Source organism: Peromyscus leucopus, chromosome 8b (genome assembly GCF_004664715.2).
Source record: "Peromyscus leucopus breed LL Stock chromosome 8b, UCI_PerLeu_2.1, whole genome shotgun sequence".
Taxonomy (NCBI): Eukaryota; Metazoa; Chordata; class Mammalia; order Rodentia; family Cricetidae; genus Peromyscus; species Peromyscus leucopus.
Window position 1 is genome coordinate 94,637,192 of NC_051086.1, and position 20,260 is coordinate 94,657,451.

General features: G+C 55.7%; 1 protein-coding gene across 1 annotated transcript in view; it reads left to right on the forward strand.

Annotated features, from left to right (window-relative positions):
* The window catches only part of LOC114688092 (rho GTPase-activating protein 23-like), a 94,375-nt gene that overhangs the window by 29,396 nt on the left and 44,719 nt on the right, over positions 1–20,260 (forward strand). Inside the window, 15 exon segments of the mRNA XM_037201193.1 lie at positions 2,625–2,786; positions 5,341–5,454; positions 7,112–7,265; positions 7,446–7,524; positions 7,653–7,719; positions 10,444–10,696; positions 10,699–10,902; positions 10,905–11,137; positions 11,140–11,278; positions 11,281–11,490; positions 11,493–11,585; positions 12,968–13,123; positions 13,290–13,401; positions 13,523–13,580; positions 14,739–14,882. Of these exon segments, the coding sequence (XP_037057088.1) occupies positions 2,625–2,786; positions 5,341–5,454; positions 7,112–7,265; positions 7,446–7,524; positions 7,653–7,719; positions 10,444–10,696; positions 10,699–10,902; positions 10,905–11,137; positions 11,140–11,278; positions 11,281–11,490; positions 11,493–11,585; positions 12,968–13,123; positions 13,290–13,401; positions 13,523–13,580; positions 14,739–14,882 (2,178 nt within the window).

Consider the following 20,260-nt stretch of genomic DNA (forward strand, 5'->3'; position numbering starts at 1 on the left):
CTTCTGTATCTTGCACCTCTCGCCCTCAAGAGGAAAACTAGACTCAGTGTTGTCAGAGGGGAGAAACCCGCATAAAAGGTAACATGAGGGATTGAGGCTAAGTCTGAAAGGACTTCCCACAGGGGAGCAGCCAGCCCTGACTGGGTCTGTGGAGTCACCTCTTCTGATAGGGGTGTGTGTGTGTGTGTGTGTGTGGCGGGGGGGGGGGGTACTGACATTCTCAAGAGACTAATTGGAAGGAGTAGGAGACTGGACCTGGAAGGAAAGACAGAGGAAGTGGGGAGGCTTGGATAAGTGAGAAGGGGGAGCTGTTGCTCTGGCTGAGGAGAGCCCAGTGGGAGGGAGACATACCCACTGTCCTGGATTACAGGCAGGTCCCCTCAGGGAGTGGCACCCCCAGGCAGCTGGCAGGATGTGTGTGTGGAGGGGGAGGGGAGGGGAACATGTGGGGACCTGTCCCAGCCGCTTCACATCACTGGGGCAGCTGGTGGCTTAAACCTTAATCCAGAGCACCAGCAAAACAATGGGCCCGGCAAACACCCTCAGCTCTGCGCCTGGGTGGGAGTGGGAAGGAGGGCAGCCCGCACTAGAGGGGAACAGGGGTTCTGTGGGAGGGGCACTGGAGGCCCATGAGATCATCCTTCCTATCAGGGAAATCAGGGAGGGCTGTGTTCAAATCTCAAGGAATTTCCAGTGAATGTTCTCCAGGCCCCTTGAATTCTATGAATGTAGGGCTCATGGAGGAGGCCAGGGTGTAACCACAAGTAGATGGGGCCGAGGGGACATCATTGGGTCCCTGCTGAGGACTGGGACCAGGAGTAGTCTAGGTCTTGCTTGGACCCTTCTGGGAATGGAGAGCTCACGACCTAACCCCTTATAGTTTTTCAGTCTGTGCAATGTCTCCTTTTCTGGAGCCTCATTCAGCTGTTTTCTGTCTTCCAGCTGGTTCTGTTCCCTGAGACTACAGTCCGTAAACGTAGTGTGTCGATCTTGTTTTTTCTTTTATTTATTTGGGATTTGAGAATCTGTGCTCTCTCCTAAACCTGTTGGATGGCAGCTAAGCCACTAGGCTGAGCATGCTCACATGCTCTCCGTCTGTTAACTGTGAGCAGGGGTGGACAGGTTCTCAGCGGGGCTCTTAGCATCCCTGTGCGGTCAGGTGTTTGTGAGCTTTCTCCAGCCAGCCGAAGGGCAGCTTCCCATGCGAAGGCGCTCCTTACAGCAGGTCTGATGGACTTCCACGGTCCATACCACCTGGGCCTTTCATCTCTTCAGGTTCCTGCCGGGGCCAAAGAGGAGCAAGGGTGGAGGCCTGTGGAAGGAGAGCTGAGGGGAAGCTTTTGGCATCCTGAGGGCTTTGGATCAGAGGCAAACGCTAGCTCAGGCTGCCCAATGGCTCTGGGGGTCTGAGGCTTTGCTGAAGGCTTCTTGCTTTTCTCTCGGCCTGTCGCCCAGCACCAGTCTCTTCTGTCAGCCTCTCTGCATACAATTTATCTCATACTCGTTACTGGCTGTTTATCTGCGTGTCCAAAGACACTCAAGACAGTCTTCTCTGTCTGTCATCTCTTGCCTCCTGCTCTAGATATGGTCCTACTTGGCCCCCTCAACTCTTTGTCTTTGGATAACCTGCCATGACATCCAGGGGAATCCCAAGCATTCTGGCAGGATGGACGGAGGGCAGTATCTGCCATCTGCCTTTCCGGTGAACCCGCCTGGCCTTTGGGCTGAGCTCTGCAACCTCAGCAAGTCCCTTTGGTGGCCTGGTGTCCAGTTGGGGCTTTTGATCCCACACTTTTGGAGAGTGCATTTTTGTGCCAGTCTGTGCAGACATGTGGCTCTGTGCTCTGCATGTATGCAAGACTGGTTATGTGTACCTGTGCTCATGCCAGTGTGCCTGCATGGTTCTGTGAGTCTGCCTGTATGCATATTTATTATTTTTTATTTTATCATTTATTTATTTGTTTATTTTTGGTTTTTTCGGGACAGAGTTTCTCCATATAGCCTTGGCTGTCCTGAAACTCACTCTGTAGACCAAGCTGGCCTTGAACTCAGAGATCCGCCTGCCTCTGCCTCCTGAGTGCTGGGATTAAAGGCGTGCGCCACCACTGTCTAGCTTATGTGTACACATTTGTTGGTGTTCCTATTTGTGGTATGTCTGCATATGTTGTATGTATGTTTGAGTGTGTTCATGCATGTCAGTGTATGTGTGAGGATGTGCAATAGTTTTATGCACAACTTCCTGTGCAGAAAAGCTGTGTGTGCAGTGTCTGGCACACAGTAAGTGTGTACTGGCTCAGTTTCCAGGGAGGCCATGAAGAGACTGAAGGAGAAACTCAGAGGGAAGAAGCTGTCAGGCTTCCAAGAGTGAGAGAGGAAGGGTTGGGTGACAGGGTCAGGGCCCAGGAGGGACCTGGACGCTGTGGCTGTGGCTGTGGTTGTGGCTGTGGCTGTGGTTGTGGCTGTGGCTGTGGCTGTGGGTGTGGATGTGGATGTGGATGTGGATGTTGGTGGTCCCCGTCAGGTCCTCGGCTCCTGGGCAGCTGGAGGCAGGTGCGGAGCCATGCGCATAGGCTATACCATAGGCTATACGATGTTCATCCGTCTGTCTCCCTGTGCTCCTGCAGCTTCCCCTGGGCCCACGAGATGGGTGCCCTTCTCGGCGCCCCTTCCCCTGGCAGGGGCCGAGGACACTGCTGCTGCGCAAAAGTCTGCAGGATGGCTTTGGCTTCACCCTGCGTCACTTCATCGTGTACCCGCCCGAGTCAGCCATTCACTGCAGCCTGAAGGTACGTCGTCGTCCAGCCTGCCAGTCCCGGCCACTCTGCGGGGGCGGGGGGATGGGGGGCGCGGGGAACTTGATGGGAGAGAGAAGCTGGTTGGCCTACCCTAGTGGCCTGTCAGAGGAGTCCCTCGAGGCGTCCAGCCTGGCTCCCTTCTGAACTGTGTAAGAGGAGAGCTGTAGGGACGCAGCACCCGCTGTGCCTAGGACTCCTGCTCTGTGACTGTGGACAAACTCCTAACTTTTCTGGAATGGGTCTTGACAAGGGGATGCAGAGGTGAGAAGTCAGTACGTGCAGGGCTGCATGTGCGTGTGCAACACACACACAGACACACACACAGAGACATACAGACACACACACACAGAGACATACAGACACACACACAGAGACATACAGACACACACACAGAGACATACAGACACACACACAGAGACATACAGACACAAACACAGAGACACACATATACACAGACACACACACACACAGAGACATACAGACACACACACACAGACATACAGACACACACACACAGACACACATACACAGACACACACAGACACACAGACATACAGACACACACAGACACACAGACACACACACATACACACACTCGCACACGCGCGCAGTCTCTGGAAAGGGAATGATCATTTTGGGTAACGGGCTCCTTGTTCGCTTGTCCACTGGATCTTGACCTGGGTCAGCTCTTTCTATCCCCTGGCTGAGGGGTCAGGGACACCTCTCCTTTATTTCCTGGAAAGAGTCCTGGGGGAGGGTCTAGGGCCCCGACTCTTAATCCTAACTCAATCCTGTGTTGTGGATTTGGTCATTGTGGATTTAGTGCCATCTCACCCCTCTGTGACTGAGTTCTCCTGTGGGCTGCTATTGCCTTGATCCCTAAGAGCTTTCCAGCCCTAATACAGACGCCCGAGGCTCTCTGAATCATAGATCCAAACAGGCCTCCAGCTGAGAGAGCGTCCTGAAAGCAAAGAGTGTGGAAGACAGGCAGATAACCAGGCAGCAATCGGGTTCCCAACTTCTCTTCCTGCAGAGGAGACAGATTGCTATAAAAGTTATGAACCCCTCTCTCTCTTGCCCCCAAGGCTGATCAGCCTGCACAACTGTTGGGGGATTATCGCTTGGGTACCTTGACCCCACCTGCCCCACACCAAAGCATTAGGTTTCTCTATATGTCTGTGTGTATCGTGTGTGTGTGTGTGTGTGTGTGTGTGTGTGTGTGTGTGTGTGGTGTCTGTAGGTTTGTGGTATGTGTACATGTCTGTCACATGCTTTACGGCTTTCACATGTGTATGAATCTTTGACACCAGGGCCATCATGTCATTGGCTGTGACTATGCCTAAGCGTCAGGTGACCCAGGGCACCAGCCCCGTCTCTCCTGGAAGCCCTCCTCCTCCTTCCTTTCCTCCTTCCTAGCTCCTTCCACCTTCTCTCCGGACACTGTGGAGAAGGGGCCGTGACAGAGACCGTGGTCTAGCATGGTGGCCTCTCTTTCTCGTGGGCCACTGGCCAACTCTGGGGCAAGACAAGCCAGGATGGCTCCCTCCCTTTCTAGAACCTGCCCCGGCCTGAGAGAAGCTCTCCTCCTGAGGCAGTAGGAGGCCAGAGTGCTCTGCCTGGGAGCCTGCAGTGAGCTGAGCTGTCTAAATGCATCTGTCTGCCTCTGCCACCCGCTGCCAATGCTGTCAGCTCCTATCAGTGGGCATGCACCTCCCACGGGGAGCTGGGCAGAGGCCCGGGCTCCAACAGCACTCCGCCACTTTCCTGGCCCACCTTGACCTGACTGGGCCACCAGTGAGTCCTGAGTTTGGGTCCTGGTCCTGCTCCTGAACCGGGGGCAGGGGGGGGAACGGGACACAGCAGTATGACCCTTAAGGTCCTGTCAACTCTGAGATGTTATAGTTGCTGGCTCAGCCTGTCTCTGTCCTTCTTCTGGTTCTTCCCCAATGCCAATACCTTCCCCAAGATGGACCCCGCCCTCCCAGCAGCCGACCCTCACCCCTGCAGGTAGCTGCAAGAATCCTGCTCCTTGCCTGACACCCACTTCTGCTTATCAGAGGACTTTTCCTGGCCCCTCTTCTTCCCCTGCAGACCAGAATGCTGTAGTCTGACTTCTGCTACTTGCTCACCCCTCCCCCTTGCTAATCGGACCTCCCAGCCCATTCTTGGAGAGAGATAGCCCTGTTTACACTTTCAGGCTCCTTATCTTTGTCCTCCTGGCTCCTGTGTGATGGGGACCTCCTCCCCTGGGCTGCAGCCTCCCTAGGGGAAGAGGGCCTGGATCCCTGGTAGAATGGATGTTCTTGGAAGCCTGGGATGCTGGTGTGGTGGGATTGACAGGTCTGAGAATAGGGTGTAGGTATTGCTGGGATACTTGTTCGGACCCGGGACTGCTCTGACAACTCTCCCATCTCCTTGCTGTTGGCTAGTTGGAAGGAGACAAGGGTTGGAGTGGGGCTGGCTCCGCGGGGCTGCTCGGGTGCAGCATGCTGCTGCTGCGGCTGGGGCTGCACAGGTACCACACCCATCTCTCTGTTCCCTGCAGGAGGAAGAGAATGGAGGCCGAGGCCGAGGAGGAGGTAAGGGGGTGGAGCTGGGGTGGGGCCGGGCTTCAGTCTCTCCTCCGGCACCCAGTGGGCCTCACCCTCTTCTTGTCCCCGTCTAGTCTTTCTCCTCTCTGTTCTGGCTAAGCTGGCTCCAGGCATCTCCTCCTCATTCTGTTCTCCCTCCCGTTTTTTCCCTCTCACGGTGTCTTCCTATGGGCCTGTCCCTCCCACAGCCATCTGATTCTGAGTACTCTGGGTGACAGATCCCCATCTGGTCCACCCCTCCCACTACTTTCTCCCAGAAAAAAGTCTAGGCTAAGGCAACAGGGCCTGTGGATCAGGGTTGGGGCGTACTAAGCATGGGTTCATCTTGTGAGTGGACAGTGAGGTCCCGGAAGGAATAGTGAGGCCCTAAGGCGTGTCTTAAAGTGAGCCTAGCTCGCCTAATTGTCACCTTTGCTGTCTTTTTGTTTGTTTGTTTTCGAGACAGGGTTTCTCTGTGCAGCCTTGGTTGTCCTGGAGCTCACCCTGTAGACCAGGTTGGCCTCAACTCAGAGAGTTCCCGATTGTGGGATTAAAAGGGTGTGCCACCACAGCCGGCCTACCTTTGCTACCTTAAGGGTCCTTTGCTGGCTCTCAAGCTCCCCAAGTATTTAAAGTTGAACTCCCCAAATAGGCAGCTTTCCTGCCTCTGTCTGTGGGCAGCCTTGGGGACATGATTCTCCTGGGTTCTCGTGCCACTGTCCCAGCACAGGCTCCAGTGGGGGCGTCTTGCTGGCACGTGACGGAGTTAGTTTCCATCCTGTGCCCATCCCAGGGCTCTCAGGCTTCTGCTGGAGCCCTGACCCTGGAGAAGGAAGAAGGGCGGGAGACATATTGGGTATCTTTCTGGTCCTGTGTGATGTCATCTCTCCATACATGTGAGGTCTCCCACAGCTTGCATCTTCAAGACTTGATAGGTGCACTTAAAAAAAAAATATTTTACCTTTGTGTGTGCCTGGGTGTAAGTATGTTTCTGCACCATGTGTGTGCAGGAGCCTGAGTATGTAGAAGAGGGCATCAGATCCCCTGGCACTAGAGTTACAGGCAGTTGTGAGCTGCCACGTGGGTGCTGGAACCGAACTCAGGCCTGTGCAAGAGCAGCCAATGCTCTTAACTCTCCAGCCCCGATAAGGGCTGAACATTATCAGTGTGTGTGCTCGGTTAATGCCAGAGTGTACCATGCCGAGTGAGTGTTCAGAGATCAGAGGACGACTTGGTGGAGTTCGCTCTCTCCTTCCACCTTTTTGTTTTTGTTTTTGTTTTTTTCGAGACAGGGTTTCTCTGTGTAGTTTTGGTGTCTGTCCTGGAACTCACTGTAGACCAGGCTGGCTTCAAACTCACAGAGATCCACCTGCCTCTGCCTCCTGAGTGCTGGGATTAAAGGCGTGTGCCACCACCGCCCGACTTCTCCTTCCACCTTTATGTGGGTTTCAGGGATTGAATTCAGACCATGCAAATGTCTTTCCCTACTGAACTGACTTGTGGGCACCGTAGGGGCCTCCCATATGGCACCCTTCCCTTGTCTTGTGAATTGTATGTGACGTCTGCTTGACAGTGAACTCTGGGAGGGCAAGGCTGTGTGTGTCCACACATCCTGTGTAGCCTGGCTTCTAGCACAGGATAGGGACTCAGCTCATGGCTGTGGGCATAGGTCCTGTGGAAGTGCGGGTCATTGCATGCTTGTGTCTGTATGTGATCATCCTCTGAGTGTGTGTCCTGTGTGTGTAGCTGTGCATGGGTGTGGCCTTCAGCAGCCACCCCCAGCTAACCTGGCTGATGCCCACCAGGACCCTCCCTCGGCACCGCCTGGAGCCCATGGACACCATCTTTGTGAAGAATGTGAAGGATGGTGGCCCCGCCCACAGGGCGGGGCTTCGCACAGGTAAGCCTGCCCAGTGGTTTAACACACTCCTCTGGGGCTCCCTTTCCTTCTAACTGGGTTGGGGTTCTTGAACCAGACGCTGAGGAGGTTCCTCTCCTCTCACTCGTTCATGCTTGGTGCAGGGGTACCCTCCACCCTCTGCTTTGGACTCTGACATGTGGCCCCACTCCTTGTCCCTAGGAGATCGGCTGGTGAAGGTGAATGGGGAGAGCGTCATTGGGAAGACATACTCCCAGGTCATAGGGCTGATCCAGAACAGGTGAGCAGTCGACCTTCTTCCTTCCAGGGTAGCATGCAGACTCCCCTCCCCCAACCTGGGCCCTGCAACTGGATCCCTCTCCCCCAGACCCTGTCACCTCTGGCTTGACTCTCTCCCTGTCTCAGCAGTGATGACACCCTGGAGCTCTCCATCATGCCCAAGGATGAGGACATCCTCCAGCTGGTGAGTTCCTCAGTCTGCATGGAGGGCCTGGGCTCAGCACGGTCTTCTGGGCCCCTGTGGGAGAAAAGAGGAGGGAATTGCCTTTTGTTGCTCAACTGGGGCTTCCAGGCCCATCCCTGGGCTGGGGCTGCTTGTTGCCTCACTCTAGGCTGCTCTGTGCTAGGGAGGCAGGAGGTGCTGGCCTTGGTAGGCAGGATTCCTGCCAGGGTATCTGAAAGGGTGGCCCAGCGGGCCCTGCCAGCCTGGCATGTTCTTGTCTGCTCCTGTGAGAGATGCCTGCTCCCTGCACCCCCTACCCACTTGGCCTGAGGGAACATGGCTCTGTGGATGTGTCCATACATGCACACACCCAACATCACCTTTCAACACATCCCACAATCACAGATACCACTTAGTATAGATCAGGACACTCACCCTTGCCTAGCGCTGTATGACTCAGCTCCATAGAAGACACAGCATTGCAGGCCCAGGCTGACAGATGCTCTCTCTGTTTCTGTCACCATGGTTCACTCTCCAGGCCAGTGCACCACAACACCTGTGTAACACACAGCGAGATCTCACAGCAGCAGCCTCACTCGCACCTCGGTCTTGTAACACAAACGCTGCACACATCTGGATTCTGTGCTGCTGTGACATAAACACACACTGCGTGCTATCACAGTGCAGCCCAGAACCGTCACAGCATGCTGCACCCCTTCTCAGGCGCCCGTGCTCAGTGATAGCACCGGACCCCAAATTCAGACACATGGGGATATAAATTCTGAGCCCATCGCCCCCAACGCCTCAGCACACTCAGAACATGATAGGGAGGGTGCCGCCCCCAAAAGGCACGTCCCACATGTGCTGTGTGAAGTAAAAGCCAAAGCCCCGTGCCTGGAGCCTGGAACGCTCCCTGTTGCCTAGTGCCCTGGTCTTGGTCTCCTGAATCCTATGCAGACGCCAGCTTGCTTGTTCCTTAGGTCACTGCCCCTCAGAGGATGGCTGAGGGCCAAGCCCCAGAGGCTCGGCGCTGCTGCGCTGGCTTTGGCTGTGGCTCTGTCACTGTAATGACAGGGCCACACTTGGCATGATGCCTCCCTGGGAACCTCCATTCCTGACCTCAGATGTCCCCTTGCTCTTCCTGGAGATGAAGAGGAGAGAATGGAGGCTCAGAGATGTGGATGGCTCACCCCAAGTCTTAAAGCGCTTGCCTGTATGCCAGACTTGAGGCGAGGCCACTTATGAGAGAGCAGCAGGACATGACCCTGGGGTACCCAGGCTCAGTCCAGCTCTCAGATCCAAGGGGTGGCAAGGGCAGCAGCCTTGAACTCTGCCAGACTTAGACCCAAGTGGGCTGCCAGCCCCAGATGTCAACATCTGGGAGCTTCCACTACCCCGCCATCTCCAGCCAGCCTGAGGGTGGGGCCCAGGCATTCCTGTGGTTGGGAGCCAAGGCTGGAGGCCAATCGGGCGGCGGCAGCTGCTGACGCCACCACCGACGCGGCAAGTCCCCTCCACACCATCCTCCTCCTCCTACCGCCAGGCAGCCGAAAGAGAGCCGGGTGGGGAAGAGGGGGAGCTTCAGGGAGGGCTGACTGAGGGGACTGAGGGACCCAGATCAGCAGGGCAGGGGCTGCGGTGAGAGGCAGCAGGGTAGCAGGCACGGGATGCTGCCCCCACCACCGTGATGCTGGGAGCCCCGGGAGCCGACAGGATGGCAGGAGGGAGAGGTATGTGCTGCTGGCCCAGTATGCCAGGCTGGAGGGCCGAGTGTGCGGGGGTGTGGTTAGCTGGTCCTTGTCACATGATGTTTGTGTTTGGGACTGGAGGGGTAGTTGTTTGTGTATTTCATTGTGTGTGCTGCATGTGTGTGTCAGGGTGTGTATCTTGCCGTCTCTGTGATGTGGTGTAGTGTGTGTGTGTCTGGGCTCACCCTTCCACCCTTTGCTTCTTCATCCTGAGACAGTCCCCGTCAGCTCAGCTAGCGCTGGGCTGGGCCAGGGACACAAGGACTGCTGTCCCTGGGGGCTGCCTCCTTTTTAGGCTGAGCCTGGGCGCCAGCCCTGTCCTCCTCAGCAATGCAGCGTCAGCTTTAGCAGCCCGTGCCAAATTCCAGGCCTGGGGTGGCCGGAGGTGGCCCAAGGCCCTTAGCCAGTCCAGCCCCTTCTCTAAGCTGGCTACTGGGGAGCAAGAAGTGGTCATGTTCATCCCAAGGCTCAAGCCCTGGGGCCCAGCTCACACCACCCTGTATTAAAGGGGCAGTGGGCTCTTCAGCCGCTGCCCACCCTCAGACCACCCCTCCTTGGACACACCCCTTAGCCAGCTTTCCACTGTCTTCTTCCACTTTGACAGATTTCTGCCCATTTCCAGTGTCCTCCAGGGGCTGTGGGCATCGCTGGACATAAAGGAACAGTAGGCGGCCGAGGACAGGATGGGGGAGGCCCCTAGCAAACAGCTGTTGGAATGTTTGTGGCTAAAGGATGTCCTTGTTATAAATCTTAGAGAAATCTGGCTATTTCTTGAGAGAGAGAGAGAGAGAGAGAGAGAGAGAGAGAGAGAGAGAGAGAGAGAGAGAGTCTTTGTCCTCCCTCAGGACTCTCCTTGGAGCATGTACTCATCCACTCAGGATGTCCCTACTTAAGGATGTCTCCCTTCCATTCCCTTCTGAGGACTTTGGCATCCTAGGGTTGTCTCATTTCTGTCCTGAGTCAGTCTGGTCACGGTTCTATGCTCTTGTTTCGGTCAGGCCTATTCCAGGATGCCTACCTGAAGGGCAACGAGCCGTATTCTGGAGAGGCACGCAGCATCCCAGAACCACCTCCACTCTGCTACCCACGGAAGTCCTATGCCCCGCCGACCCGGGCCTCTGCCTGGGCCACTATGGTGCCTGAGCCCATCTTAGCACTGCCCACGGATCCCCGGAGTCCCGCGGCCTGGAGTGACCCAGGGTCCCGTGTCCCATCTGCCACCCGTGCCCAACTGGACAACTCTTCATTGGGGATGAGCCAGCCCGCCCAAGCCCTGGTGCCTTTGCCCACCACCCTTCAGAGTCCCGGACGCCGCGTGCCTTCCCAGAGCCCGGTAGCCGGGTGCTCCCCAGCAGACTGGAGTGCCAGCAGGCTCTGTCACACTGGCTGTCAAATCAGATACCCCGCAGGGCGGGGGAGAGACGGTGCCCAGCCATGCCCCCCCGGGCCCGCAGTGCCTCCCAGGACCGTTGGAGGATGTGACTGCCCACCACCCATGGCCCTGCTCCACCTCCCAGGATGCCTTGAGCCAGCTGGGCCAGGAGGGCTGGCACCGAGCTCGCTCAGACGATTACCTGAGCCAGGCTACCCGCTCGGCCGAAGCCCTGGGGCCCGGAGCGCTGGTGTCACCTCGCCTTGAACGCTGTGGTTGGGCTTCCCAGCGGCCGTCTGCCCGAACCTCTGCTTGCCCTTCTCGGACCTTCAAGGGTCCCAGGCCCCTCCCCCGTCTGGCCTGCAGGGCCTGGATGACATTGGGTACATCGGATATCGGAGCTATAGCCCATCATTCCAGCGCCGGACTGGTCTCCTGCATGCTCTCTCTTTCCGGGACTCACCTTTTGGGGGACTCCCACCTTCAACTTGGCCCAATCTCCTGCACCGTTCCCACCAGAGGCCTCTGAACCACCTAGAGTCGTCCGGCCAGAACCTAGCAGCCGAACCCTGGAGCCTCCCACAGAGGATCACCGTGATGAGGTGGTCCTGAGGCAGAAGCCTCCAACAGGTCGCAAGGTCCAGCTGACCCCAGCAAGGCAGATGAACCTTGGCTTTGGTGATGAGTCCCAGAGCCGGAGCCCAGAGGGGAGCGCCCAGGCCGGAAGGTGGCCCCTTTGGCCGCTACAGAAGACTCGTTGGCTTCCATTCCCTTCATTGGTGAGTGGTGTTACAGGCAGCTGGCTAAGGATCCTAGTCTCTGTCCTTTTGTGTCCTCACTTTTGTGTCTACTGTGCCATGACTCTGGGCTCCTCTGGGTTTGCCCATCCTTCAGTCATCCTTTCTCCCACTTATCCGTTCTTCCAGCCATCTTTCCAGCCAGTTTTTCCTGCCTGCCTTCCGCCTTCCTTCCTTCCTTCCTTCCTTCCTTCCTTCCTTCCTTCCTTCCTTCCTTCCTTCACCCTTCTCCTCTTCTTTTTGCCTTCCTTTGTTCCTTCATTCCTTCCGTCTATTCATTCATCATCCTTAACTTTCATCCTTCCTTCCTTCCTCTGTTCTTCCTCTCACCCTTTGTGTCTTTCAGTCTTTGTTTTTTCCCGCCTGTCCTACATTCCTCCCACAAGTATTTACGTCAGGCACTGTGCTAGGCTTCTGCTTCCCTGGGGGATGGAGGTCGGACAGAAAGAAATGGGACAGACTCTGGGGATGGGGAAGGGCTCTGTGGCCTAACCGGGTGTGGTCGGCACTGGGAAAATACTGGAGAAACACTTGGTTAAGAAGGATTCAAGGTAGACTGAGGAAGAGTATTCAAAGAGAAAGATGGGACTGTGTTGAGCCTGCAGTGGGAGAGGCGGGATGCTCTTCCAGGCCATGTGGTCCTCTCCGGCCCAAGGCCAAGCTTGGATTTCACCCTAAGAACCGAGGAGGCTGTGATGGCTATAGAGTGGGGGCGGGAAGCAAGAAGGCAGAGCAGGGGTGATCCCCAGATCTCTGGCTTGCCTGGAGGGTGGCGCCTCATCTCTGTATTGGGGGTGGGAGTGCAGAAAGAACATGAAAAGGGTTAGGGCTGTGAGGATGGAGGCTGGGCTGGGCTGGGTTAGGGGCTTTGGAGAAAGCCTGGAATGCAAGATGATGATGTTAGGCCTAAGACCTGGGGCTGGGTTTGGAGCTGAGCAGCCTGGGAACTGAAGAGGAAGTTTAAATAGGATGATGTGATGCCATCAGCAGCCTGAAGTGGGGATCCAGCTGGGCCACTGTCAGGTGCCCCCATCCAATGGTCTCGTGGGGAGACATAGGGCTTGTCCTCAGAAGCCACCAAACTGATGGACTACTGTCTGTGTTTTAGGAGCTCGCTCCAAGCGGGGTGGCTCAGTCACACTCCTTGGTGCCCTTGATGCAAGGGGGAGGCTCAGCCCTGCTAAGAGAATATTCTCCCTGGCCACAGTCTGGTGGGCGAGGCACCCCGCGCAGTGGGCCTGTGGCCAGAGATGCCCTCGTGGGGAAGGGTTGAGGGGTTTGCAGCTTGTGTGTGCCCAAAGCCTGCTCCGACTGGGGTATTCAGGCCGCTCGTGTCCTTCACACCTTCTGTCCTCTGCTGGCAGATGAGCCCACCAGCCCCAGCATTGACCTCCAAGCCAAGCATGTCCCTGCCTCTGCGGTGGTCTCCAGTGCCATGAACTCAGCCCCTGTCCTGGGCACAAGCCCGTCTTCACCAACCTTCACCTTTGCCCTCAGCCGCCATTACTCCCAGGATTGCAGTGAGTATCTCCATCCTGTGTCACCCCCTCCTCTGCTGCCTGGTCCCTGTGGGTCTTCTGGGGCCCCAGGGAGAGCCCACTCCTGACCCTGACCGGAAGGGAGGGTTCCTAGGGTCGCTCCCAGTCTGCTTGCTAATCCCGAGGCCTCGTGTGGGCCCCTTTTCAGGCAGCATCAAGGCAGGCCGGCGCTCCTCCTACCTGCTGGCCATCACCACAGAGCGCTCCAAGTCCTGTGATGACGGACTCAACACCTTCCGTGATGAGGGCCGAGTGTTCCGGTGAGGCCCTGTCTGTCTGGGGTGGGGTGGCTTCTGCTCTTCTAGGTTTGGGCCGTGGGTTTGGGTGGGTGATGAGAATGAGGGCCATCCACAGCCCTCACCTTGGGTCCTTGCTCCCTAGGCGCCTTCCCAACCGGGTACCCAGCCTACGGATGCTACGGAGCTTCTTCACCGATGGGGTAAGCCAGCAAAGCACGTGTGTGTGTGTGTGTGTGTGTGTGTGTGTGTGTGTGTGTGTGTGTGCAGCTGAGCGCTGGTGCCTGAGGAGACCAGAGGCATAGGAGCCTCCTGGAGCTGGACCTGTAGGTGTTTGTTAGCCCTACAGTATGGGTCTTTCCAGATTCTTTTTCTTAATTTTCTTTTAGATTTGTTGATTAGTTCATGTGTATGCATGTTTTGCCTGTGTATGTCTGTGCTCTGTGCTCATGACTGTTGCTGTGGAGGTCAGAAGAAGGCACTGTTCCCCAGGATCTGGTGTCACATGGCTGTGAGCTGCCATGTGGGTGGTGGGAACTGAACCCGGGTTCTCTGCGAGAGGAGCCAGGGCTCTTAACTACTGAGCTGTCCCTCCAGCCCTCAGTTTTCTTAGGACAGGGTCTTGATAGGCCTTGAAGACAGGGCTTGGGTCCAGGCTGGCCTCGGGACCTTCCTGCCTCAGCCTCCTGAGTTCTAGGAGCACTGTACCCCTGCTGTGCTTTTGCGGTCCTCTGAGGCTGGCTTTGAAGCCGCAGCCCCCCCCCCCCCCCCCCGTTTCCTGTCGCTCTTCGGTAGTTTGTGCACTTTCCTCGCATGCACGTGTCTCTTGTTGGCTTAGCACCTTACAGACATGGCCACCCGGCTGCCCTCATCACTTCCTCAGCTGGCCGACCTCCCCCTGGATGTGCCAGCTCTGAGGCTGGATTCCTGTTGCCACCACCACTTCCCGATGGACTCCTGGTGGGGCTGACTGCCTGTCCCATCACTACTCAGTCTTTGTTGATGTTCCCACTTCCCCTGTTGACTCGCCTCCTTATTGCCACAATCGCTTCCCCTGTTTCCTCAATTCCTTCAAGGCTGTAAAGCTGAGGGGAGGCCCAGGTTGTCTTTTCCAGCGTGGGGAGGCATGCTTTCTGCTGGCAGATCGGAGCCTTTCCTCTTCCTGGCTTCTTCACGAGGTCTCATGACCTCAACACAAACGGTCCAGTGAGGACAAGCAAGGCCCATGAGGTCACCCAGCACATCAGAGTACAGCACGGACGCAGCCAGGCCTGCGTGGCTGCCGCCCGTGGTCCATGGGCTTCCCGAGATGCCGGTACTGTGGGAGCCGCCCTAAGTCGCCCTGTGTCTTCTCCCTGCAGTCTCTAGACAGCTGGGGCACCTCTGAAGATGCCGAGGCCCCCTCTAAGCGACACTCCACCTCTGACCTCTCTGACGCAACCTTCAGTGACATCAGGAGAGAAGGCTGGTTGTGTTATAAGCAGATCCTCACCAGGAAGGGGAAGGTAAGGTGGCCTGAGGAGGGAGGTCCAGGCTGGATGGAAGCTGGCTCTGACAGAACTTTCCAGGTCCTCGTATACCTGTCCTGAAGCCTTTGGAGCCAGAAAAAAAACCGCCTTAGGCTCTGGCCTGCCGACTCAAGGTTAGATGCCAGGAAGAGCTTCTGGGAGAGGGGGTTACCGAACCCCTAAAAAGGAGAGTAACAGAGAGGGGCTCCCCGCTGTGGAATACACAGCAAGCTGTGTTTGGAATCCTGACCAAACCATTCTTCAGTGACCCTGAATGGCCACCGGGGCTTATGGTAAAGGAGCAAGGCCAGGGGGTTGCTGAGGCCCAAGAGGGAAGCAGAAGCCAGTTTTCTCAGGGCCCTGGAAGTCCTAGGGTGCAGGCTAGCTTAACTTGGGAGAGTTAGAGTTCAAATACTCATGTGGCTTCCTGGGATGAGGAGTTAGTGAGGGATGCCTTGGAGTAAGAAGACCATTTAGAAGCCACCACAAGATCCAGGTGAGAGACAAGGGTTTGCGGGAGTGGGTGAGGAGGTGGGCAGGAGGGGACAGACGGGATTCAGAAGAGAAGGTGGGGCTCTGATCTCCCAGGCCTGAACTTGAGTCCCAGGCTGGAGGCCCTGGGCTGGGAAGAGGGAGAAAAGGAGGCCGGTGGTTCAGACAAACCTGGCCTTGATTCTTGATGGCAGGGCTTGTTGCTGAAGGGCCGGTCCCTCGTGTTTGTGACTCAGTGTCTCTAAGGGGCGCTGACTAACACTTTTCCTAACCTCCTGCTAGGCGTTTAAAGACATGGTCTGAACAAAGAGTGTACTATACTAGGTGTGATGAGACAGACTGGTCTGTAGCCCAAGCTCTTTGGGAAGCCGAGACAGGAGGATGGAGAGTTCATGACTTGTCTAGGCTACAGAGTGAGTTCAAGGACAGCTGGACAACTTACTAAAATTCTTTCTCAAAATAAAATGTGACCAGGTGGTGGCGGTGCATGCCTTTAATTCCAGCACTCAGGAGGCAGAAGAAGGCAGATCTCTGAGTTCAAGGCCAGCCTGGTCTACAAAGAGAGTTCCAGGGCAGCCAGGGCTACACAGAGAAACCCTGTCTCAAAAAAACAAAAACAAAACAAAAACAAATAAATAAATAAATAAATAAATAAAATGTGGGCCAAGGGCTGGGAATGTAGATTATTGGTAGAATATTTGCCTAGCAGGCATGAGGACCTGGTTTAAGCCTTAGTCACATTACACACACACACACACACACACACACACACACACACACACACACACACACACACACCAATGGAAGGGCCTAGGCTCCATTCCTGTCATTGCAGAAAGAGTGGGGGAAAGTGGCGCTGGGGTTGTCATAACTTGGCACTTGGGGGCTGATGTTTTATTGCCGTTACAGACATCCCTCAATATCTAGAGGGGGATGGCTCCAGAAGCCCGCATGGGCACCAGACATCCATGGACACTCAAGTCCCTTTTATAAAGCAAATTAGCATCTGTATGCAGCTGACATAATCCTCCCATGCTCTGTAAGTCATCTCTGGATGGCATTTGCTGCCTCATTCTATGTAATGCCATGTAAATAGTTGTTACAGTGGGTTGTTTATGGAATGCCGAGGAAAAAGTCTACGCCCCTTAGTACAGATGCAGGGTTTGTTTTCTGAATTTTTCGATCCCTGGTTGGTTCAGTCTATGGTTATGGAACCTGTAGAAGGGATGCCTCCAGGGGTGGTACCGGTACCTGGAAAGGATAAACTTTGAAAATGTGAGACTCTGAATTCCCACACAGCTGGATTCCTACACATGTTGCATGCGTTTGGCTTCAGGAGAGTCACCTTAACTTCCCCGAGCTGTAAGATGAGTCAGGAGGGGAGAACTGTAGGCCAGAGAGCACTGGAGTTTACAGACACACAGCCTCCAGCTCCTGAGGGTCTGTCGAGCTTCTGAGGACTTAAGTGAGGGAGCCAGCTCGCCTGGTCCTGTCCTCTTGGGGTTGATGACCACAGGGAAAGTGCTAATTGCTCCTCAATGACAGGAGCACTCCTGTCAGCCCACAGAGTTTAGAGGCTTAGCAGGGTGGGGTTTAGCATGTCTAGGAGGCTGAGACAGGAAGCGTGTGGGAGTCTGGAGTAGAGAGAGACTGGGTGGGAGGGAGTGTCCTGGGGGAGACCCCTTCACTAAGGGCTGGAGGGAGGCTCAGAGGAGTGTGCCAGGAGCCAGGTCACCTAGAGAACCCAGCGAAGGTGGAAGAAGGTGAAGTGGGGGTGGTACCCAGGGAACTTTTCTGTCCTGAAGTACGGGGTGGCGTGGGGAGGAGACTAGTGTGCGTGCTGGCAGGAGTTGGTATCATTGCTGTTGCCTATGGGATGGGACCAGGGGCTGTCTGTAAGAGATTCTAGGGAAAGGTTGGCTGATGGCCTCAGGGGGTGACTGAGGGAGGCAGAGGACAGGCTGAGCTTCCTAGCTTCCTGCATGGCTGGCAGGAGGGACTCCCCCTTGAGTTTCTGGCTCAGGAGCAGACTTAGGAAGAGGAAGCTCTATTGGAGTTCTGTGACCCTCCACACATTCTGGCTGAGGTCCTGTGAATGGAAACATGTGGGTGTCGCATACAGGGAGGCCCAACTGAAGGTCACCTTAGTCCACCAGGTGTGCACCAGTATCTGTGGCCTCAGGTACAGGGAGAAGGAGACAAGGACCAGGGAGTCTTTTGTTTTGTTTCTCTGTGTAGCCCTGGCTGTCCTGGAACTTGCTCTGTAGACCAGGCTGGCCTTGAACTCAGATCCCACTGCCTCTGCCTCCCATTGCTGGGATTAAAGACCAGTCCCATGTAACCATAAGTTTCTCCCGTCCCACTGTTGGGACGAATCTCTTCTGTCCGTGTGCCGCAGCCATTGGTCCCAAGAAAACACACAGAGGCTTATATTATTTGCACACTGTATGGCCTATAGGTCAGGCTTCTTGCTAGCTAGCTCTTATACCTTAATTCAGCTCATTTTTGTTAATCTATATGTTGCCACATGGGCATGGCATTACCGGTCTGCTGGCATCTTGTTGCTTCTAGGGCAGTGGGCTAGCGTCTCTCCTTTCTTCTCCCATCTCTTCAGTTTGAATGTCCTGCCTAACCTTATTCTGCCTCGCCATTGGCCAAACAGCTTTATTTGTCAACCAATCAGAGTGACCCATATTCACAGTGTACAGAAAGACATCCCACAGCAGCCCCACAACAGAGTCTTGACAGGAAATGGGAGCTGGGGAGGTAAGGCTAGCCAGGAAACCTAAAAGACCCAGGAAAACGGCAGTCACTCCAAGAAGAGGTGGACTAGGAGAGGCAGGTGTCTGTGTGAACTGTGCAGGCAGAGCCCAGTGTGGAAACATCCTTTAAGACCATGGTAGAGAAGAGCCTGGCCCTGCATTGGTGGACCCTGGCAGCCCAGCTTCACTGTTTTCTGGGCAGGGAAAGGCACACTGACCAGTCCTGAAGTAGAGGGGCTTCCTTCCCTCTCTTGCTGACCAAAACCCAATGTCACTTGTTTACCTGGTGCCGTGCCTAGGAACTAGAAAAGCATCCTGGAGTCAGCTGCAGACCCTGGGTCTGTCTGGGGTCCCATTTTGTCACCTCCTGTCATCCACACTAGTAGTCCCAGCCTCACTCTCCCACCCTCTGCCTGCTTTAGAGATCAGTGGCCAGGCAGAGGGTGGGCACATGCATGTGGTACTCCTTAGGCCAGGGTCCAGTTGGAGGGACATGGACATGGACACTCGCCGCTTAGCTCTCAGTAATTGTTAGCAGCGACATTGATGCCAGGGAGAGACTTGACTTATTCAGGGCTATCCAGCTGGTCTAGTCTGAGAGGGGCCCTTGGGGACCACCTCCTGCTCACACGGTCATGATCGGGAGTCTCCTTTATTACATTAGTGTTAGGGCTGTTCCAGTTGCACTGTCTTGGCCCAGCAGCTCTGGCATGGTACGCTCGCTCGGCTCATACATTGGGACCTACCCTAAGGGAAGCTGGGCATGCCTGCTTCAGCCCTGCTCTCTGGGGGGCCCTGGAGCCCCACCATCAGGACAGTGAACACTTGGCCCGCATCCAGCCCTGGACTTGGAGCATTTGTCCCAGCAGCTTGCCACGTACCCAGGAAACTCACGGCCAGAACCTGAGATTATGGGGCTGTCTGTAGGGCACTACGGTAGTCAGAGGTGCTTTATCAAGCAGCTGAGGCTGGTGATGTGGAGGAGCCAGGTGAAGGAAGAAGCCACAGAAAGAAGTGAGAGAAGTTGAACACTTGGGAGTCTGAGGCACGAAGAATAGGAATTCAAGTTCATCTGGGCGTGGTGGCTCACCCCTTTAGTCCCGGTACTTGGGGAGCAGAGGCAGGCTGGTCTCTGAGTTTGAGGTTAGCCTGGTCTACAGAGCAAGTTCCAGGACAACCAGGGCTACACAGAGTTCTAGGACGGCCAGGGCTACACAGAGTTCTAGGACAGCCAGGGCTACACAGAGTTCCAGGACACCAGGACTAAGGGCTGGGGAATCCAACTCAGTGGAGAAGGCTTACCTGATGTGCACGTACAAGTCCTGGGTTCCATCTCTAACACAATAGAAGAGACAGAAAGGACAGAGGGCTGACTGTTTGGCTCAGCAGTGAGGGTGCCTGCTGCCGAGCCTGAGCTTGATCCCTGGGACCTACCTGGTGGAGGTAGGGACTCCTTCCTGCAGGCCGGCCTTTGACTTTTGCTAGCATGCCACGACACACCCACATTTCCCCACCCATATGAAATAAATAAGTCAAGAGAGAGAGAGAGAGAGAGAGAGAGAGAGAGAGAGAGAGAGAGAGAGAGAAGGCAGGCCGCAGAAGAGCAGCTGGTGCACAGGCCCTGAGAACAGAAGGCTGTGACCAGTCACTGGTAGGCAAAGGCCCAGTGGCTTGGCAGACCAAGGAAGCAGGGAGATAAGTTTGGAGAGGGTCACGATGAGACCTCAGGACCTTCTGTTTGGTTCAAGGGGCCGCTCAAAGGAGAGGCAAGCTCTTTCACTGTAGAAATTATGGTGGGGCTGCCGCCTGGAGGGCCAAGGCCTGGGGGCCTGGGAAGGTCGTTACTGTTGTCCAGATGAGGAGTCAATGAGGCGGGCGGGCGGGCGGGCGGGATGGCAGCATTCCAGGTGGGGACATGTGGTACTGGGTGGGCACAGGTGCTACTCTGGAAGCAGGAGCCTTGATTTCTGATGAGCTGGGTGTCAAGGGCAACTCCCAGGTTCCGGGCAACTGGGTGGATTGACTGAGCTGGGAAGGTGACATGAGGGTGGAGAACAGGTTTCAGGGCAGAGACTCATGCGCTACGATGAGCAAGGAGCATGGGGCCTACCATGTGACATG